The 23,076-nt window shown below is 38.5% G+C and overlaps 2 protein-coding genes across 3 annotated transcripts in view; one reads left to right on the top strand and one right to left on the bottom strand.

Moving 5' to 3' along the window:
* TRPC5 (transient receptor potential cation channel subfamily C member 5) overlaps positions 1-3,287 on the top strand; it is a 271,919-nt gene extending 268,632 nt beyond the window's left edge. For both annotated transcript variants that reach the window (XM_087940859.1, XM_026703135.2), the window contains 2 exons: positions 1,092-1,181; positions 1,955-3,287. In XM_087940859.1, the coding sequence (XP_087796985.1) occupies positions 1,092-1,181; positions 1,955-2,683 (819 nt within the window). In that variant the 3' untranslated portion in view covers positions 2,684-3,287. The remainder of the gene's footprint in view (positions 1-1,091; positions 1,182-1,954) is intronic.
* A 6,229-nt stretch (positions 3,288-9,516) lies between these two features.
* ALG13 (ALG13 UDP-N-acetylglucosaminyltransferase subunit) overlaps positions 9,517-23,076 on the bottom strand; it is a 62,759-nt gene continuing 49,199 nt past the window's right edge. Inside the window, exons 23-28 of the mRNA XM_087941270.1 lie at positions 19,827-19,898; positions 18,289-18,454; positions 17,542-17,652; positions 14,850-14,890; positions 13,535-13,721; positions 9,517-9,902 (exon numbers count right to left, since the gene is read on the bottom strand). Of these exons, the coding sequence (XP_087797396.1) occupies positions 9,628-9,902; positions 13,535-13,721; positions 14,850-14,890; positions 17,542-17,652; positions 18,289-18,454; positions 19,827-19,898 (852 nt within the window). The 3' untranslated portion in view covers positions 9,517-9,627. The remainder of the gene's footprint in view (positions 9,903-13,534; positions 13,722-14,849; positions 14,891-17,541; positions 17,653-18,288; positions 18,455-19,826; positions 19,899-23,076) is intronic.

Raw genomic sequence — 23,076 nt, 5'->3', positions numbered from 1 at the left:
AGGTACCACTTCGGTGGGAAGGGAACAGTGTTCTGTGCACCTCAGCTTATAATCATGTCGGCCATGGAAGCATCTTCAGACAATGCTGGCTCCCTTGGCCAAGAAACAGAGATGAGCATTGTGTCCTAGAGTCTAACACAGAGAAAACTTTACCTTTTTTTTTTACTGTCATAAGATGTGAAGGCTCAGTGGCATTTTAAACCCTATTTCATGGTTAAGAGCCATGCAACTTTCCACCAATGACCTCCATTATCTCAAGTTGTGATGGATTCCCACTAGAATCCATAAATATCTAAACAGCTTTAGGTTGTCTTTGTCAAAATAAGCAAGCATAGTACATCAATTAATGCAGAATTTTATCTGCTCTTGAGTTTAATCATGTGATGCCATTCTTATAGTCTGTGTTTTCATTCTGTTGCATGCATTCCCATGGTTCATTAAACCAACTTGGGGAAGACTTAATTTGCTTAATACCCTCTTGGCTTTAGTACACTGTAAATAATGTTATCAAGTAAATTGCATAATTTAGTTCAGGTTGTAGAGTCATTTGACAAAGTAAACCTGTTTCAAGGAAGGGACGCAACTTCATTTGTCATTTATGCCTAATTAACTAATTACTTAATTCACTCTAATGTCAGAATTGTTTTCTGCTTATGGAATTAATTTTCCCCATTGCATCCATGGTATTTTTAGCAGGCTTACAAATCAGTCAGGGTTTTTAATTTGCAGCCATTTTATTAATTCTGTATATATAATTAGCTCTTTGCTCCTGAATAACTTTTCAATTAATTTATTGATAATATCTCGAGTTAACAGGATAATCAATGGCATCTATATTGTAGTTTTTTTAAAAAAAGTGACAGCATAACTGTTGTGCTATTCTCGATAGCACGGTTGTGTTATTCTCTGTATATCTTTATTATTTCATTGCTAAATACTTCCATCTTCCTCATTTAGTTGAATAAAACAATTTGATTTCAAAATAATTTCAAAGGGGAAGGAAATGTCCATGAGTGGAGTGTGATTCTTGCCCTTACTGAATATTGTGGTGACTTGGAAGAATGTTAAATTTCTGGTGCTTTTTATTTCAGGAAGTGATCAGGAATCTGGTGAAGAGATATGTTGCTGCCATGATAAGGAATTCAAAAACCAATGAAGGCTTAACTGAAGAAAACTTTAAGGTAAAATCTCAGTGGGATGTTGGTATGAAAGAAAGAGAGAGAAAGATGGAGGGAGGGAGAGATGGAGAGAGATGAAGAGAGAGAGATGGAAAGAGGGAGGGAGGGAGAATGGACTACAATAAGCTTTACATGCCATGTTCAACCATGCTTATTGATAGCTATAACTGAACTCAGCTAACTCATGGTTTATCAATTATATTGAAGTAGTTAATATATTATGCTAAGCCATGAATTTAACTATATTTTTGCTAAATAAATCACCTTTAGCTGGCTTCATACATCATGATAAATTATAATGGACATGATTTTGGCTGGGGTTGGTGAACCCATTTTATGTCCAAGAAGCATCTCACTTTTTCTGTTAAATATTATTTATCAAGATTGGTACAACATGAGCCCATTCACATTTTGCTTTTCTAAATGCAAAGACAATGAAATGAGGACGGACAAAAACTTTGGAATATTTATTTTCTATTTCCAAGTAAACATTTAGTTACTATTATGTGCCTGGTCTGTAGGAGAGAGAAAGCTTAAGGCACTTTCTGTTCCCTAATCTCCACATTTTAGTGTCAAACTCTTGTTGAAAGGTTTTGTTCCATATCATTATATGCCATTTCACTGAGCTCTGTTCAATAGAACTATCCCACTGTGCTAAAAATGAAAGATTTGCAATTCTTGTAATGCATTAGTCATCTCTTGAGGAAAGTGTTCAAAGCCATGCAACTGGTGTGCATTAAAGTGTCAATCATCTCTTGTGACTTCTCTCCTCTTAGGAGTTAAAACAAGACATTTCCAGTTTCCGCTATGAAGTCCTTGATCTGCTGGGTAACCGGAAGCCTCAAAGAAGAAGTTATTCCACCAGTAGCACGGAGGTCTCCCAAAAAGAAGATGCTTCTGAGGAATGCATGGGGGAAACCTCCAATGCCAAGGGCATCTCCTTTGGGGTGGCCAACAAAAAGAAAGACTTCAATGTGTCAACTCTAATTAAGACCATGTCTGGCATTGAGACCGGGAACAAAAAACCAAAAAGCAATGGGATCAGCAAGCGCTCCTTCGTTCGCAATGGCAACAGAGTCCAAAGGCTCTCCAGTTCAAAAAAGGAGTCCTTCAAGAGGCTGGGTCTCCTCTTTTCCAAGATGAACGGACATCTTGCAGAACCCAACCAAGAGCCCATGTATACCATTTCGGATGGGGTCATCCAGCCCCATTACATGTGGCAAGACATTAAATATTCTCAGATGACAAAAGAGCGAGATAATTGCTCCAAAAGTGAAATTAACCTCAATGAGGTGGGCTACAGTTCAAATATCAGGCATATGGGACAGAGCCAGTGCCCTGTGGTTTGTGCCAGCTCCCTTCACTGTGCTTCCAGCATCTGCTCCTCAAATTCCAAACTCATAGGCTCTTCGGATGATGTTTTTGAATCATGGGGAGATGCTTGTGACATGTTTAGGAACCAATGGAATGATGGGCAGGAGGAGCAGGTCACCACACGCCTATAGGTAGAGCTACTTAGTCCCTTGGCCTAGAACATCAGCACCCTGGAAACTGTTTGCTATCATAGACTCTTCATAGTTAGGGATACCTCTTTTCCAGTTTGTCCTTGACAAATATAGGCCCCAGGTTCTTTTAGCTTATTTGATAGCCACAGCACACCATTTTTCTTTAATTTGCTTTCTTAGACTTACTGATGCCAAACCTTTCATTCGAAAGGTCCAGGCCTTTAAAAAATGTCAGAATCTACAGAATACTTATTCCCTCAAATGGGCTTCAGGATGTCCTCTGTGTAGTTCTGGTTATTCCTGCCATCACTTTTGGATTGGTGCATTTTTATTAATTCAACATTAGTGTCCCTAAAACAACTTCTCTCTGACCTTCAACTTGTTTAGCGACTCTGCTTCCCAATGTCTTACGTTTTATCTTCTGGCCATTGATCACTGTCCAGGACCAGCAGATGTGAAGCGATTTAGAAGGAGGCCAAGACCCAACTGAGGCTACTGGTAGGGGGACTGTTCCAAATATAAATGGGCTTTTCGCTTTCAAGCAATACAACTTTCATGATTTCAACTGTATGTCCTTTATTAAAGTTGCATATTGTTTTCTTAATGTAAACGATTACCATGAGTTAAAAGTTGAACTCTAGAATTTACTGTGTTCAGGTATCCAAAGCATACATGCAAACACATGGTTCACCTACGATTATGTATAGGGTGTGATGCACATAAGTGTATGCACACACACACACATGCCCCCGTGTTCAGATCACCCTCTTTTCACCCTGTACTAGTAATGTTCTCCAATTCACCTATAAAACTGTCCCAGGGATTTTTCTGCAAACTAAATAGTCTCGACTCTTGAGCAAGTATGCAATAAAAGCACATCACATGAGCCGAGGTGGTGCAGTGGTTAGAATGCAGTATTTGCAGGCTAGTTCTGCCGCCTGTCAGGAGTTCAATCCTGACTGGCTCAAGGTTGACTCAGCCTTCCATCCTTCCGAGGTCGGTAAAATGAGGACCCAGATTGTTGGGGGCAAGTTGCCGACTTTGTCAATTGCTTACAGGTGGCTGTAAAGCACCGTGAAGTGATATGTAAGTCTAAGTGCTATTTCTATTTCTATTTGAATTTTACACATACCTGCATTCCAGACAGGAAATAATGGATGGATTTGCACCTCAAATTCTTTCTAAGAGTATTGACAACAGAGTTTGAAAATTCTTATGCTTTTTCTGGTGTTGGATTATGGATAATTCCTTTGGTAATCATTTCATGCTGTAAGACAAGCCTGGTAGTTGTAATATTAAGATCCAATGTCTCAGCAGCATTAACTGGCTTTATTTGAAATAACATCAGCAAAAGTAGCAACTCAGCAGTTTCAGAGATGTGTATTTTCCAGGACTTAGGAAAATTAAATGCTCAGCAGCAATGGTGCCAACCCAGAGAACTCCTGGTACATTCAGTGTTTCACTATATACATTTTGGGGATGAGTTGAATCTTTGCAGAGATTGACACTCCTGAAATTCTCATTTCATATACTTTGAATCATGGCAGCTTGTCCAAAAATTTGAAAGTCTCTTTTTTGACTCTTTTTTTCCAAGGGATTGGGCAGCTATTTGTCCAGAATGGTGTAAGGCCTCCTGCTCGTGCAAGGTGTTGGACTAGAAGATTTCCAAGGTCCCTTCTAACTCTGCTATTCTGTTAAAACTAACAGTTATTTAAATCATACTCTAACATATCTACAAAGGTGGATCAAAGGAATGCTGTGTGGCGTTTAACTTCTGGGAAGGGAGACGTTCTGGAGATCAGTTGATTTTGGAATGTGATCAAACCCAGGAACTCTGCAGGTTACTTTATTTATAAGCAGCTGAAAAGCACAGCATAACAAAATAGTCCACTTTATCCAACGGCTCAACTGAACCAAGAGCCCCATAGAGGAGGGATATCAAACTTGCATCATCACAGCATCATCATGTGACATATTGTGACTTTTTTCCCCTTCACTAAACTGGGTGTGGGTGTGGCCAGTACGTGACGCATCTGGCCTGCAGGCCACAAGTTTGACAGCCCTGTTAAAGAGGAAATAGTCCAATTCTATAAAATCGATCCCACTTGTTGCTATAACAGCTAGAATGTTTCTGCTCAGCACTTTCTCATTCAGATCATCTTTCCATTTATCTTGCACCTACCTTAAAAAACAAATATGATTCCACATCTCAGTACAGGTACTCCTCGACTTATGACACAATTGAGCCAATTTTTGTTGTTAAGCAAGGCATTTGTTAAGTGAGCTTTGCCTCATTTTACAACCTTTCTTGTCACAGTTAAGTGACTCACTGCAGTTGTTAAATTAGTATTTGCTTTCTGGCCTCCATAACAGGACATGGATGTGTTATTCTTAAGGGCAATCTGTGTGTGAGAATCTGTGAGATAGGAATGCCGTAACTTTCCATTCCAGTCTAGATTCAGCTGCTTCTTACTACAAATTCTGCGACATAAAATGTTCCTATTAAACAAATGGGTGCTTCTCCAGGCAAATTACTGGTGCAAAAGCTCTCATCTTTCCAATTTGGAAGGCTTCCATGCCTCACTTCAGTTTCAGTCCTGATTGTCCCATCTCAGAGGACTTTGGGAAAGGAAAATCCAATCATTGCAAACAACTGATATAATTAATTTCAGCTCCCAGATTCTCTATCCAGAGAAATGCATCTTTTAGCAGGAACTGCACATCTCGTGCAACGTGCAATTTTAGTACGAGCTTGCATAAATTGGTATAGCTGGGCATTCACTTATCCAAATACTCTAGTGCAACATATGTCCAAAAACCCAAGATTTTTCATCCAGATTTATGAGTCATCTCCCTTGCCTAACAGAAAAGCTCTTTGCAGAAAACTAAATATTTGCTGGAATAAACCCAATTTATAAAGCAATAAATTGCAGCCAAACAACTAACAGAATAACAGAACTGGAAGGAACCTTGGAGATCTTCTAGGCCAGGGTTGCCAACCTTTTGGACCTCAGGGACCACCAAACTCATAATTTTAAATCCCGCAGACCAGAGACCCTGGCAAAAAACCCCAAAAAGTCTGCAGGAAAATTCCCCACCCTGTTTTCCCACCGATCATTTTTATTTGGGATCGCACGATACAGCTCCATTCGAGAGGGAGACTTTTGGCTTCATGCAAGGAAAGCAGCAGAAACAGCAGAAGTCGTTCTTTCTCTCCCGCAAACTCCGCCAAAGATGAGTCTTTGTGAGACGTTGCACCGGTGTAGCCTCTTGGAGCAGGATGCCTTGCAGGGTCCCAAAGACTCATTTCTGGCAGAGTTTGAGGGAGAGAAAGACTTTTGCTGCTTTCCTTGCATGCAGCCAAAAGCAGAAGAAAGAAGCAGAAAGAAGCAGCCCGATGGCCAGGCCAGGCCAGGCGCGTGGGGTGAGTGGGGCAAATCCCCCTCCTTTGCCCTTTCCCCCTCCCCTCACTACCTCATGTTTTAAGCAATGCAAGCCTTGTGTTCCCACGGGCCATGTGGGCGGAGCAGCCTTGTGTTCCCGCACAGCCTGGATTAATTGCTTTGGGGGTGACATTTCTCTGCGGACCACCATCATTTTCTCACGGACCACCAGTGGTCCCCAGCCCACTGGTTGGTGACCACTGTTCTAGGCCAACCCCCTTCTTAAGCAAGAATCTTTATACAATTTTAGACATACGGCTGTCCAATCTCTTAAAAACCTCAACTTCTGGAAGCAAGTTGTTCCACTGATTGTTCTTTCAGGAAATACAGAACTAGTCTTATTAGACAAAGCAATGCAGCAGTATTTCTCAACCTCAGCCCCTTTAAGATCTGTGGACGTCAACTCCCAAAGTTCCCCAGCCAACCTTAAAAAAGTAGTTCTTAGTCTTTGGACCTTCAACACACTTTTATTTAATTCACAACTGAAACCTTTTAAACTGGATCCAAGTGCTGTAAAAGAACATTTAGCCACCAGCATTTAGATAAAATGTCTGTTAACCTCTGCACTCTATGTGCATTTGGGGTGATAGAGGAGGTCTCCCTGGCTGGAGGCTCCATCTGATGAAAAAAGGTTATTACCTCTCCATGTTCAGTTTAGATGCTGTATACTGAAGCTAGAATTTATTCCATGTCAATTTTAAATGTTAACTATCTAGCAAAGTATTATCTTCTCGTGAGGAACTTAGAATGAATGAAAATTTGAGGTGTTCAGAACTTTGTTGCTTCTGCCAATAAGGGAGGCTTGTAACACACCACAGATGGGCACATACAGCTAGATCAGCATTGCACAGAAGTGTAATATAAAGAGCCATGGTGGCACATTGGTTAGAATGCAGTATTGCAGGCTAGCTTACTGCCAGCAGTTTGATCCTGACTGACTCAAGGTTGACTCAGCCTTCCATCCTTCTGAGGTCAGTAAATGAGGACCCAGATTGTTGGAGGCAAGATGCTGACTCTGTAACCTGTAAACTGCTTAGAGAGGGGTGTAAAGCACTACAAAGCAGTGTATAAGTCTAAGTGCTATTGCTGTCTGTCTGTCTGTCTGTCTGTCTATACAACTCTTGTTAGAACAAGAAACACCTGTCTCTTGAGAACATAGTTTTTCTCAAAAGGCAGGTGTTTCAAATTCTAAGACTTGTACAGAGGGAGGGAGGGAGGGAAGGGAGAGGGAGGGAGGGAGTGACTGTTCAATATTACAATGGCACTTTAAAAAGTGACTTATAACCATTTTTCACAATCCCATGTTGTTAAGTGAATCTGGCTTCTGCATTGATATTGCTTGTCAGAAATTTGCAAAAGACGATTACACCACCCAGGACACAGAGAGGAAAAGATTACATGCTGTAAGGCAACCAGCAACTCCATAGCCGAACAAATGTCAAGGGAGTCTTTTGATGCGGTATTTTAAATTTTCCAAAAAACAGAATTCAGTGTCTCCAACCTGCCTTTTGTCTTTTCCCCTGATGTAGAGAATCACAGAGGTGATTTTGGAAAAGACAACAGAGACTGTTAGCAAAATATGAGTTAATGCCAGGGAAGAAAGAAACTTAGTGACTCTATTTGACATTCTTGATGTAAGAGGGAGAGAACAGGAAACACTACCAGACTTTCAAGATTCTGTTACTCAAATCTATTTACCAGAATAACAGTTGAAAGGGACCTTGGAGGTTTTCTAGTCCAATCTCTGCTCAAGCAGGAGATGTTCTATCATTCTGGATAAATAGCTGTCCAGTGTCTTCTTAAAAACCTCCAGCTTAAAAACCTACAACTTCTGGTGGCAAGCCATTCCACTGATTGTTCTGTCAGGAACTTTCTGAGTTCTAGGTTGGATCTCTCTTTGGCCTTCCACCTGTTACTGTTATGTCCTGCTTTCAGTTTCTTTGTAGAATATGTTGTCCCACTCTTCTCTGTGACAGCCCCTCAAATATTGGAACACTTCACTCCTAGTTCTCCTTTTCATTAGACTAGACATACCCAGTTCCTGCAACTATTCACCAGGTTTTAGTTTCCAGTGGCCCTTGTTGCTCTTCTCTGCACTCTTTCTAAAGTCTCAACATCTTTGTTGTGACCAAAACTGGACATAGTATTCCATTTTTAAATAATTTAATGTATGGCACATGTTAGCCAGGGATCACTGAGGTGGCTGGCTGCCTCTGTGAAAGGAATTTTTTCAGGTGGTGTTATCTTTACCCACGGGATGCCTGAATACCGGTTGGCATTCAGGGGAGACCTCTTTCTTGTCCTTCCACTGTTTATTTGCTCAAGGAAATCAAGCCACTGAGCTGCCGACCTCAGCACTGCACAGGCCCAGAATCTTACCACGTGAGCCATCGCAGCCCCATAGTATTCCAAGTGTGGTCTTATCAAAGCAATCTGAAACTGTTCCACATTATTTCTGGTGATGTCTCTATCCTGACCTGATGTAATTTGAAGTGTCGAAATCCAGCCTGGTACTTTTAATATACTTGACCCCATTTCATTCACTCAAACAAAGAAAGACTAGACAAGCCTTTGTGCTTTTAAAATTTATTTAGTATTCTTAGTGCCAAATTTCTAGCCCTCTCCCACAATTTTACCACCATTAGTGCAAATTATTTTAATAGAATTCAGACTACAACAATAGTAGGCCTTAGTAGGTTTAAGTCTTCACTTTCAGAAGCCCAGACTAAAGAAAGAGAACAGTCAATATGACTTTGTCTTTTAAACCAAACACACTGTGAAAAGGTGTTATAATCAAGGTAGAGTGGCATCAGCAAAATTAAATGGTCCAAAATTTCTAATGTCAGACATTCTTTTCCACTGTTGTTGCCTTTATATTAAAGAGGAAATGATGCCCTAGAGTCAACAGCCATGAAATCTGATAAAGAATAGCATTACAGAGTTAAGCCATTTAGCTAATGACTTAATGAACATTATTGTGATGCAGAAAATGCCAATAATTTAAACAAAAATCCTCTGAACACATTAGATGCTCTTTTGATGCAGCAATAACCAATGAAAATTTAACTTTACAGCATTGTCCATGGCACTAAGGTGCTAAAGACTGCACCCTTTCCCCACCACAAATACAAATCAACATTGAAACAAAACATGAAAAAAAATAAACAAAATCTCCTTGCTGACCACAACACGGTTAGCAAATGGAACAGTATGGTAGAAGGACAAGAAATGAACCATCTAACATAAAATGCTGGAAGAGTTGTGGATAACCTTTAGATCAGGGGTCTCCAATCTTGGCCACTTTAAGATTTATGGATTTCAATTCCCAGAATTCATGTTCTGGCTAGGAAATTCTGGGACTTGTAAGTCCACAAGTCTTAAAAGTTGCCAAGGTTGAAGACTGCTGGTTTAGTTTAAATTCTAGGCAGTTGGATGTGCCATGGCATTCTGGGAATTATAATTCCAAATAGGGGAAGGCCCCCAGATTTGATCCTTCTGAATCTACATGCTTTGAGCTATACAATGTGGTTGCGGTGAGGTGGATGAGGTGACGTAGTTAACCTGGTGGAAATGGCTGGGATTGATATTGTTATGGATTCGAGCTGAGTTCCCATAGGATGCATTGACTGGATACCAAGAACTGATGCAGTGGTATGCAGGCACAAATGAGACACAAGACTCATATCCTGGCACAGGAGACGGGGTGTATGTGTCTGTTACCACAGGGTAATAGACAGTTCCAGAAGGTGAAGAGGATTCTGGGATGGCTAAGGCACCTGAAAAAGAGGAAAACATTGCACATAAAAGATCAGCAGAGGATGCATTTCTTGGACCTTTAAATAATTAAATGGTTAAGGTCCTAAACATTGTTCTAATTATCAGACTGGAAATTGATTGTAAAGAAATGTTTGGAGTTGCTTAATTGATCTCATTGAACCTAATTCTATATATCCTTTACTGACCTCAATAAAGGTATTGTTTTAAAGGACTAAATCTTAGGCCACTGAACTAAATCATGGCTTGCACTGCTTTCTTACAGAACAGAATCAATTAAATCAGTGGTTCTGAACCTTTTCTTCACCAGGGACCCCCCTTTAAATACCTTTTGTGGCCATGAACCCCCAGAAATATTTTAATCATGTTTCTTCAAGCCTTCATGGACCCCATGTGATAACATCATGGACCCCCAAGGATGCACAGACTGAGAACCACTGAATTAAATCACATGTACACATGTGTCAAGACCTCTGTTTTCTTCATCTTCTTCATCCCCTAATGATTAATTCATTTTTTTTCATTGCTTGTTATAGAATACCTTTATTGTCATTGCATTCCATGAATAGAATGAAATTTGAAAGCTACTCCAGCACAGTGCCCCAAACACCACATCATAATCACACTAGAGTATTTAAAAATTAAAATAATAATAATAATAATAATAGGACTAAATCACAAATGCATTGTTTGATTCAAGACAATTACTGCCTTGGAAAAGAAACTGTTTCTCAGTCTATTAGTCCTCATTTTAAGACACCTCATGCCACTAAGTCTTCTCAATCATGGAACCCTTTTCCAGAATCTGTCCCCAGCTTGGTTTTTCAGACCTTACAACAGTGATTTGAATTATATAACTATATTAGGTGGATTTATCTGTCAATTAAACCCATCAGTCTCTCCCAATTTATCAACCACCACTGTACTGGAAAACTTCCATCATCCTCCCCTACCTGATACAACAACCATGCTGAGTGGATGAGAGCCAGTTTGGTCTGGTGGTTAAGGCACCAGGCTAGAAACTGAGAGACAAGTTCAAATCCCTCCTTGGCCATGAAAGATGGCTGGGTGACTTTGGGCTAGTCACTCTCTTTCAACCCACCTTGCAGGGTTGTTGTGGAGAAAATAGGAAGAGAAAGCTATGTTCTGTACATTCGCTTCCTTGAGTTATTTGAAAAAATAATAAAAGTTGGATACAAATAAATAAATAACCAAGTGTCCGGACAATATCAAACTGGGTTAAAGTTGTACTACAGTAATCCTCAACTTAGAACCATTGATTTAGTGACTGTATGAAGACTGTATAATGGTGTTGAAAAATGTGACTTACGACTTTTTCACACAACTATTGCTGCATTCCTGCAGCCATGTGATCAAAATTGGCCACTGGCATGTATTTATGACCTACTGACAAGCAAAATCAAGGGGGAAGCCAGATTCACTTAACAACCATGTTAGTTTCTTAACAACTGCAGTGATTCACTTAACAATTGTGGCAAGACAGGTTATAAAATGGAGTAAATCTTGCTTAGCAATAGAAATTATGGACTCAATTGTGGACAAAGCCAAGGACTACATGTACATATTGCAATTTGCAAGATTGTCAATTTTAGCTAACTGCATAAAATCCTCATCTCTTCCACAGCACGCACTGTATGTTGAAGCACACATAAAAAAACAGAAAGCAAATTATTATTGCTGCTGTTACTCATGTTGAAGCATGAAATTCCATTCCTGCAGTACCATAATTGCAAAGCAAATACTTAATTCAGCGATCCCAGTGACTGAATAAATCTATGTTCCAACAGTGTTTAGTATGAACTGAATATGTGCTAAATGAGGAACCTTTCCACGATGAACTGTGTGTCACGTGTTCTGCCACAGAATTGCTTTCCCTCAGGTGCTTTTTTTAAAAACAAAATAAAACCTCAGAGCAGCTCCAAGGAATATCTCCTGGCAGGAAAGAGAATGGTTCATTTTTCTTATCAAAAAGAAAAATGCTATTTCTCACCACAGCTGTCTTTTTTCCCCTCCATGCTCCTCAGGGAGAAAATATATTAGTATTACTGCAAAGTCTGGAATTATTATTAAAATTGGAAAGTGGCAGACTTGTAACTGGATTATTGAAGGAAACTATAATCCAAAGCTCAGGATAACTGAGGAGCTTAGTTCTTTGCCTAGCCTAGAGCAGGTAGAAGCTCAATCTTCTTTTGAATATTTTGACTGATATTCAAAAAGTATACAGAGAAATACAGGTAGTCCTCAACTTATGACCACAATTGAGCCCAAAGTTTCTGTTGCTAAAGGAGACAGTTGTTAAGTGAGTTTTGCCCCAGTCTGCCATGCCACAGTTAAATGTATCACTGTACTCATTAAATGAATCTGGCTTCCCCACCGATTTTGCTTGTCAATAGGTCATAAAAGATAACCACATAACCCCATCATATATACGAACCAGTTGCCAAGCCTCCATTTTTTATCATATGACCATGGGGATGCTGCAACAGTTTTAAGTGTGAAAAACGGTCATAAATCCGTTTTTTTTCAGTGCTGTTGTATCCTTGAACAGTCACTAAACAAATGGCTGGAAGTCAAGGACTACCTATACTTACAGCAGATGAATCCCACAATTAGATACTACACACACAAAAAAGAAAACAGCAAATTACTTCCATCTTGTTACATAACTATGTCCTGACGAGTCATCAGGAATTCAGCTGAGTATCTTTATCATTTTAAATTATTCAGGGCAGTGCAATGACTCAGTAGTTAGGTTAAGAAGTTGAGCTTGTTGACTAGAAAACCATAGCCCAGGTTCGAGACCCGAGTGCCGCAAGATTGGGGCAAGCTCCCATCCTTGCCCAACTCCTTGCCCAGCTCCCACTTTGGTGAAAAGCTATCAGTGCTCCATGACTGGCCATGTGACCACAGAAATGTCTTCAGACACCGCTGTCTCAATGGCTTTGAAATAAAGTTGAGCACTGCCCTGTCAGCAACAACTAGCAGAGTAATATCCACAGGGACTCTCTTACCTTTACCTTTTTAAACTATTCAAAGGCTATATTAGATCTACAAAATCCTTTTGTTTTGATCTTGTTTACCAGAGTCTCACTGTACTGGTAAAGAATGAGTTAATTATGCTTCTTTTCATTATTATTATTTTAGACCAAAATGGTCTAAAATGAAATAAAATAGTAACTTTATCATTAATGAAGTTACTAGAAGGAATTATGCTATAAAGAGGTAAAAAAAAGTTCAAAAAAATCAGACAGACAAACAGGTTAACAAAATTGTTGGCAGCAATAGGCTGACTCTCTAAACCGCTTAGAGAGGGCTGTAAAGCACTATGAAGCAGTATATAAGTCTAAGTGCTATTGCTATGACTTGGCCTCAAACGGGCCATTCATCACTCTGGTTGAACGCTGGGTGGAAGCTATGAATGTATCAGTAATCCTTGACATATGATCACAATTACGACCAGAATTTGTTAAACTCTCTTAACAAATGTCTCAATTATCAACAGAAATTTTGAGCTCAATTAAGGTAATACTACCTGTATTGAATTTGCCATGCCGAATTTAAGTTGGTGACACTCAACTCAACCTTCTTAAACTTAAAATAGACAGAGACCAACCGGTTGATGAGGCGTCTGCAGGCATCTGGCTCAGATCGTTCCTCTCTACTTCATTGTAAGGCAGAGGTGCTGATGAATCAACCACAGAGACTTGCTCTGAATAGGTCTGGTAGGTTTCCACATGAGGTGGTGGTGACGGTGATTGCTGTACATACATCACGGGGTTCCAGTAGGTCTGGTGGTAATACTAACACAATTCAAGGCAAGAAAAACAAATTTTAAATAGGTAAGTTACTTCTGCCCAGGCTGGCAAAGTAGCTTTTAAAATCTGACCGTTTAGATCTACTTAAGAAGTACCCTGCATAAATCAACTGTTTTACACAAGACACTGGATCCAGGACAAAACACAACTTAATCCTAGTCAGCAGACCATTTACAGGAATGCTTTGTTCTAAAATGTGGACAAACTGTTTAGTGGCAGCCTAAAATTCTTTCCAAACTGAATTTTTTTCTCTTTAGCAAGATTTATTTGAGATGGAAGAGGTAAGGTTACAGGAATCAATAGAGCTATTTGCTGTTTATAAACTATTTAGTTACAGTATTACTTATAATAACCATCAGAGTGGCATGGTGGTTAGAATCCAGTGTTGCAGGCTAACTCTGCCAGGAGTTCGATCCTGACCAGCTCAAGATTAATTCAGCCTTCCATCCCTCCGAGGTCGGTAAAGAGAGGACCCAGATTGTTGTGGGGCAATATGCTGACTCTGTAAACTGCTTAGAAAGAGCTGTAAAAGCACTGTGGAGCGGTATAGAAATCTAAGTGCTATTTAAGTGCTATTACAAATCTGATACAAAGATGACTATCCAACAACTGAAAGAAGCTGTGCTTGACAGGGTATCATAAAGAGCACCTGCCTATAAAGTCACCAAGAGTTGGACACAACTAAATGGTTAAAACAACAACCTTTACAAAGGAGCAGAAATTATTTTTCTGTGCTTTATGTGTGAGACAAATAATACAGAAGAAGAATGGGAATCTATTTCTTTTGTAAACATTAACAAAAAAAGAAAATGGGCATGCTCTAAGGAAGTAATGTAACTCTTGTCATACCCATCAGCACTGCTTCTCTTACAATCTGCTTGTCAGCACTGGGAAATATTTACCTAACTAGAGAGCAGCAGCTTAGGAAGTCAGCATGGATAAAAGCAATATATTTATAATCTTTTAAGAACAGCTGCAGGTCTTGTGTAGACTTCAAACAAAGATTCCCTGTCAGACTTCAGAAAATTCTGAAAAACATCTGCATCTACCAAAGACTGACATCCCACTCTCACAAAAGGTGGTTGTACCACTAGACTTTTATAGAGCACCTACCTGCAAGCCCAAATTAAAATAATACTGCAAAACCTTTGGATCTAAAAAAGAAAAAAACTTGGTCACTGCATTTCATATACATCCTAGAAGGTGTGAATATTTGCATTTTTCTCATGTTTGTCCATCAAAATTACTTTACATATATTTTCTCCCACATAGTTAGCATTTAAATATTAGTTTACTAAACAACTGTGGTTACAAAATCAATTTTAGAAAAATCCATTAGTTTGATTAATTCTGCACTGGGAGAGAGCATTGTGGTGTTTTTGTAGTTATACTTGCTTGACTTATGACCCCAACTGGGATCAAAATTTCCCTTGCTAGGCAAGGCAGTTGTTAAGTGAGATGTGCCCGATTTTACAACTGTTTTTGCTATGGTTGTTAAGTGAATCACTGCAATTATTAAGTGAATCCATCTTCCCCTTTCAAAAAAGGGCAGATGTAGTTCAGTTCATATTCAGGTGGTCCTTGATCTACAACCACAATTGTGACCAGAATTTCTGCCGATAAGCAAGGCAACTTTTAAGTCACGCCCAATTTTGCCATGATTATTAGGTGAATTGTTTCAGTTAAGTGAATCATGTAGCCATTAAGTGAATCAAGCTTCCTACACTGACTTTGCCTGTCAGAAGTTTTCTGGGAAGGTCGCAAATGGGGATCTCGTGACCCTGGGATGCTGCAACCATCATAAATATATGCCAGTTGCCAAGCAACCAAATTTTGATCACATGATCATGGGGATGCTGCAATGGTTTAAGTGTGGGGACCTGTCATAAATCACTTTTTTCAGTGCTTGGAAACGGTTGTTAAATGAACAGTTGTAGGCAAGGACTACCAGTAGAGGAGGTATCTATGACATCAGGTGAACCAAAATCTGCAATGTGTAGACTATAAAGGAATAGAAACAAAAAAGAAAAGAAATGTGCATAACACCTAGAAAAACAACTAAGTCTGACAGCTAAATTTTCCAGCTCGGTTTCTCACAAGAATTATTATATGCCAACTGTTAGGACAGATCACAGCATGGGAAAAATACATTATTGAATCATCCTTCTGCAATCTATTTCACCTTTTCATGTGTATACTTTACTTTTAAACCATTGAATGTTAGAACCCCCTGTCCTAAATATTTATGTAACACCACAGATTAGCAGAAGCACAAGAGGGAAGCTAGAAACTGAATAGCCCATTTTCCTTTCTAAGTTGTTGTTGCCTGATTTGCTTTCTGTGTACCTGCTGTTTTTTTTGCAACATGCACAAGCAACAATAAGGAACAATTTAGTGGGAACCTTAGTGTTAAATATTCAGCTAAAAAAAACAGAAAACTTCGTTGCATAATGCATATATTGATGTAATTTGCAGCTGCTAGTTTTGAAGATAAAATCTAACTAATGTTATACTTATTAACACCAGCATTTCAAAGCATATTATACTTTTTAAAAATTTTATACAACACACCACATAAATTCTATTTGCAAATTATACTTAGGAGAGATTGGACAACCATTTGTCTGAAATGGTATAGGGTTACCTGCTTAATCAGGGGGTTGGACTTGAAGACTTCCAAGGTGCCTTCCAACTCTGTTATTCTATTTATATTTATTAACTTCAATATTTGAAAGCTTGGTCAATACTGCTATAGCCTTTTAAAAATCTAATACAACATACATTCTATTTGCAAATATAGAGTTGAAGCAAGCATATTGCCTTGTAACTGGCTTTCAATTTATTTGATTACAGTCAATTCCTGACCCACCATGTGCAGGTACTCCTCAGTGTACAATGGCAATTGGGATTGAAACCGCCATTGCTAAGAAACATGGTCATAAAAGTGTGATATCACATGAGCAGGCTGTTTTAAGCAAGGAGTACGTGGATTTTTAAGTGAGGACCTCATGTGACTGCAACTTTTGACTTTCTGTCAGCTTCCCCATTGACTTTGTTTGTGGAATGCTCTCAGGGAACAGCAGAAATCACAATTACATAACTGTGGGGATGCCACAACAGTCAAAACTCTGAATGGTCATAAATACCAGTAGTTCAGCACTATTGTAACTTTCAACAGTCACTGAATAAATGGTCATAACTCAAGGACTCCCTATTTGCAAACTTCAAATGAAATACAACTCTGAAGTCATGGAGTTCCTATTAAAAAGCTTGTTTTCTTTGCAAAACAGCCTCAGCATTTTTTTTCTACCATAGTGGATTTGGAAAAGGGAGAACTATATAATTAAGCCATTTTCCTAATCCATTCCCTCTTATAATGTGTTTGATGGATAGCTTTTTACACCAATGAAACTCAGATAGCACCAATGCCAAAGCTTAGAGAGACAAAACCAGTTGGTCTATTTCAAACTGTATTCCAAACACTTGGATACATCCATGATTATATTTCCCTTGTCACAGCAGTTAAGCAAAAGCACATTTAATACAACTCCATATTTTAAATTCATACTCTTACAAAAATATGCCTTTAAACATATCTGAAGGATTTCTCCAAGCCAAAATAACTGAATCAGAATTTTCTGGCATTCAAAACCTGCTAGATAATGAAGTCCCACATTGTACTTTAATCTGGATAGTCCAAACTAGTTAATGCATATATAAAATGTAATTCCATAAGCATCTCTAAAATTGACTCATTTTATGCAGCTAAAATTACTCCCAAGTGTCAGAGAAAATGATATCTTACCTCTAGGCAGGTCACTTCCACTCGGATCACAAGAATAAGGGGGTGTAACATTGCCATTTCCCCCCACATCACTGGCAGGAGGAAGGGGAGGTGACTGATACACTGACACAACTATTTGAAAAGTGGGGAGACAAATGTTAAATTCATTTTGAAAGCAGTGGAATCCACAAAACAGACCCTAAAATTTATGCAATGAATCCATTGGGGAAATTTAAGTAATCCCACTCAGAGTTCTCAAAATAAATTTAAACTGGATCAACAATCCAAGTCAAATTGAGAACCTAAATAGATCTGATCTTGCTGTCTCTGCCAAGTATCTTCTAAAATATGGAATGAAGTCAAAATTTTGCACATACAAATGAAAAAACACAGTATAACCAACCCCTTAAAAGGCTCTATTCTGAAGGATTTGACTTAGAAACATACGATTGAAAGTGACTGTGAAGATCTTCTGGTCCCATCCAACTCAAGGCAAGAGACAATAAAACCATCTCAGTGAAATGGTTATCTAGTCTACTCTTGAAAATCTCTAGCAATGGAGCACCCACAAGCTGTTCCTTTGACTAATTGTTCTTCTTCCCTATAACTTTATTGCCTAAGTACATTTGGCTCCTCCAGAAGATCAAGTGAACTTACTTCAATGTCTCTGGACTAAACAATCATTCTTATTCAAAAACCATCTGGTAGTCAGGAACCATAAACTCTAAGCATTTTTCAGAAATACTTCAAGTGAAATCAATACTCTACCTGGCCTTCCTAGAGAAGAGGTTACTAAGATCGGTGGCACAGCATTCTGGGGAGCAGATGCAGTGATAGTGACTTGAGTTGAAGCACTGCAGCTGGAGGAAAAAATGGTGGCTGGAGCTGTATTCACACAGGAAGAGCTGGATATAATGGCAGAATTTACCATGAGCTATGAAAGAAGAGGCAGAAGGGTCAGCATCTTTTCACCAAATGGCAAAATTCAAACATAAAACACAAGGCATCTTGGGAACAAATGATTTTGCAGTATGAAGTATTTTCTGATGGAATTAATAGATTTCAATTTAATTAACCCAATTTGAGTGTAACAGTATAGTTTAGCATTACTAGCATGCATGCTGATAAGAGTTGCATCAGTGAGTGAAATGAGCTGTGTATAAATTTAATAAATAATACTTATAATAAACTAATAAGTAATAAGTAAAAATTCACTTCTAAACTTCTTATCTGAATGCCATATGGGCCAAGTAACTCTAATTTTAAAACATCCTAAATTTTGTCAACCTAGTGGAGTATGAATTTTCTGAGGTGAATTACAGAGATATCTGCTATAACATCATTTGCAATGAAATCTGATACAAAACATTAGCAATTTTCTGATTTTTCTTCAAACTACTCTGGCCTTTAAGAAGCCACCATGGTTGTATAAATGACACAGCTTTGAAGCAGCTGGGTTGGGGGGTACCACTGGGGAGGAAGGAACATACTTTGATATGGAAGAGAAAGTAACTAAATTGGTATTTGAATGATGATATGGCAGACAGAGTAACTAAATACTATGATCAATACAATTAGCGTGATTAATCCCCTTGAATAATTTTCTCCTGAAGCCACATTAAACACTGGAGAAGTGTTTCTCAACCTCAGCAACTTTAGGAGGTGTGGACTTCAACTCCCAGAATTCCCTTGCTAGCCAATTTTAGAAGTTGGAGTAACAGAATAACAGAATTGGAAGGAACCTTGGAGGTGTTTTAGTTCAATCCACTGCAGGAGGCCCTATACCATTCCAGACAAGTGACTGTCCAATCTCTTCTTCTCAAAAACTTCCAGTGATGCAACTTCTGGAGGCAAGCTATTCCACTGGTTAATTGTTCTGTCAGGAAATTTCTTCTTAGTTCTAGGTTGCTTCTCTCCTTGATTAATTTTCATCTGTTGTTTCTTGTCCTGCCTTCAGGTGCTTTGGAGAGGGTTGACCTCCCCCTTTCTTTGGGGCAGCACCTCAAATATTGGAAGACTGCTGTCACCCCAGTCCTAGTTGCTCTTCTCTCTATTCTTTCTAGAGTCTCAACATCTTTTACATGACACGGTCCACACATCTTAAAGATGTCGAGGTTGTGAAACACAGCACTGGAGTTTGAAGACAACTTTGGAGAAATTCAATAGTGAATTTCCATTTTAGTTACCTAAATGTCTCATTTCTTTTCTCAAAGTCAAGTTAAAATGTTTGTTTCACAAACACTTTTGAGATCTTCAGAACAGTGAAACTCTTCTTGACACCAAGTTATGTCCCCAGAAAAATTTACCTTCTGAGAGTAACTGTAGGAGGTAGCTGCTTCCTGAGAAGAGACACAATTTGCTCCTGCATCCTGCAAAGACTAGAAAATTCATTTTAGAAAGAATGAGCAAAAGAAATGAGATGTCAACCTTATGCTATGTTATTAAAGGGTCACTTGGGCTAATGAAAAACAAGAGCTATTAAAGAGTTTTCAGAGAGATGAAAACGGCTAAGTCTTTGAATATACATATTCTGTGCCAAACTCTGAATTTTGTTTTCTGTTGAATCCCATTATCCAAATCCACCGCAAGACAGGGATTTATGTTCTGATATGCAACTACTTCCAAACCAAACTTTTTGTATTCTTGTTTTGGTCAAACTGATGCTGTTCAAATGTTCTGGACTTCAGGTCTATGATTTCCATGCATATCTAGAAGGCAGCAGGTTAATAAAGGAGGTCTTTGAACTATGGGGGTTCCTTGATGCTCTCTGAGCTTGCTTGTTTTCTTTTCTTTTTTGCAAAAGTTTTTTTTATTTTTACAACAAAAACAACAAATAAAACCATCTTTCAATTTTACAGTGTGTCGGTTGGGTACATATATCTTGTGCGCATAGTAATATTATTATACATTTCTTATATATTCTCTCTCTCTCTCTCTCTCTCTCTCTCTCTCTCTCTCTCTCTCTCTCTCTCTATATATATATATATATATATATATATATATATATATATATATATATATATATGGATCTTTGGTTGTTCGGGTTTTCCCGCGTAAGATTCGAAGTATCTAGGCAACGTTTCGATGAAGTCTCATTCATCTCTTCAGGCTTCTGTCTCCGGCTCTGTGCTTCTCAGAGTAATGTGAGATTGCAGCTGCTTCCTCCTTTAACTGCCAGTGGGGTGGGACTTGATTGGGTGGGGGCTTGGCTGTGTTCTGATTGGGTGGGGGTGTGTTCTCATTGGTAGGGGTTTGGCTGTGTTCTGATTGGTTGGGGGTTAGCCGTGTTCTGATTGGTTGGAGGCGTGTTCTGTTCAGGTGGGGGCTTGGTTGTGCTCAGGTTAGTCTTAGTTGCTGCTTAGTTGCTTAGTTACTGCCTACCAATGAGAACACACCCCCACCCAATCAGAACACAGCCAAGCCCCCACCCAATCAAGTCCCACCCCCACTGGCAGTTAAAAGGAGGAAGCAGCTGCAATCTCACATTACTCTGAGAAGCACAGAGCCGGAGACAGAAGCCTGAAGATGATGAATGAGACTTCATCGAAACGTTGCCTAGATACTTCGAATCTTACGCGGGAGAAAACCCGAACAACCAAAGATCCACATACAAATACCCGCGAGAACCTCAGAAAACATATATATATATATATACACACACACACACACACACACACACACACACACACACACACACATAATAGACCATTCTAATTAACATTCTATACCATCTTGTTCCATTATTATATTATCATTAACATTATAATTTCAGTTCTATATTATCTTTCAAAAACAAACCCCATCCTTGCAAAGCTATATTCATATTCTTATTCATTTAGAAATAATCAATTATAGTATATTATTACTGTTACCACATATTTCAGTTTCTTACTCTTCTAACCATTCATAAAATAAATCCCAAATCTTATAATACCCCTTTTCTTCCTATTCCCTAATTGCCATTGTTAGTCTACTCATTTCCACACATTCCATTGTTTTCTTAATAGTTTCCTCCTCTATCAGAATTTTCTCATTTTTCCAATTTTGTGCAAATACAATTCCAGCCTTAATAAATCTATCTCCAAGCCTATCTCCTCCAGTTGCAACAACATAAATTGCCAGTTGACATTGTCAAAAGCTTTTTCTGCATCTAGAAAAACCAAAGCCATTTGTTTCTCTGAATGTGCTTCGTAGTATTCCAGTGTATTCAATATTATCCTCATACTGTTTTTTATTTGTCTCTTAGGCAGAAATCCATTTTTAATCTGAGTGTATAAAGTGATTCAAATAACTTTTAAGTTTTTCTGTCATTATTGAGGCAAATATGTTATAGTCTGCATTTAGCAGGGATATTGGTCTATAATTTTTTATTTGTTGTAAATCGGTATCTTCCTTTGGTATAAGTGTAATGTATGCCTCTGTCCATGTATCAGGAACTTTATTTTTTATCAAAACCTCATTCATTACTTCAAGCATTGATTCCTGTAATGTCTTATAAAATTCTGCTGGTAACCCATCTAGGCCAGGAGCTTTCCCAGTGTATTGTCTATTTATTGCTTCAGTCAACTCCATCACTGTTATTTTCTCTTCTAATATTGTCTTAGTTTCATCAGGTATTTTTGGTAATTCTGCTTCTCACAAATACTGTTTAACTTTCCATTCTGCGATAGTCTCTTGCTCATATAATTTCTCATAATACTTCTGCACTATTTTTTTTCTTCATTTCGATAGTATACTGTTCCATTTTCATCTATTAATTATGCTATTCTTTTCACTTCCCTCTCTTTTTTCAGTTTGTATACCATCCATGTTTGTATACCTGGTTTATTTGCATTTTTGAAAAAGTTCTGTTTAGCTCTCCTAATTTTTTGTGCCAATTCTTCTTTTTCCATTAGTCCCATTTTATGTTTAACTATATCCATTTGCTTTTTAAGATTCTTATGCTGTGGATTTCATTGTAATTCTTTTTCCTATTTCTTATAATCCTCTTCTAAGATCTGTTGTGTTATTTTTATATTCCTTCTTCTTATATAAGTTATAATCACACCTCTAGTATATAGCTTGCTTGTTTTCTTGCAGATATTTCATTATCCAAACTTGATAACAGTGCTGCACTAATGATGTTACTCAGGGATGGGATTCAAATTTCTTAACAATCAGTTCTGTGAGTGTGGCCTAATTTGTGGGTGTGGCTGGGTAGGCATGTGACTGGGTGGACGTGGCTTGCTGACTGGGAATGGCTTGATGGTCATGTGACTGCGTGGGCAGGGCTTTTATGTAAATATTATAAATATTTATGTAAATATTGATGTTTTATATAAAAAATAACAACTTTTACCCAAAAGCAGGCAAAGCAGGCAGGCAGATTGAATTGCTCACAGAATCACAGATTAACTTAGAGATCTATCTGCAATTGGCTACCTGAGTCTGTCACATAAAATTTGCTTGCAAGCAAACTCACAAAATCAACTCACAACACACCATGTATGTATGTATAAACACACACACACACACACATCATATATATATATATATGGATCTTTAGTTATTCAGGTT

Source organism: Pseudonaja textilis, chromosome 12 (assembly GCF_049901715.1).
Source record: "Pseudonaja textilis isolate UNSWEBS1 chromosome 12, rPseTex1.2, whole genome shotgun sequence".
Taxonomy (NCBI): Eukaryota; Metazoa; Chordata; class Lepidosauria; order Squamata; family Elapidae; genus Pseudonaja; species Pseudonaja textilis.
This window is presented reverse-complemented; position numbering and strand designations above follow the sequence as displayed.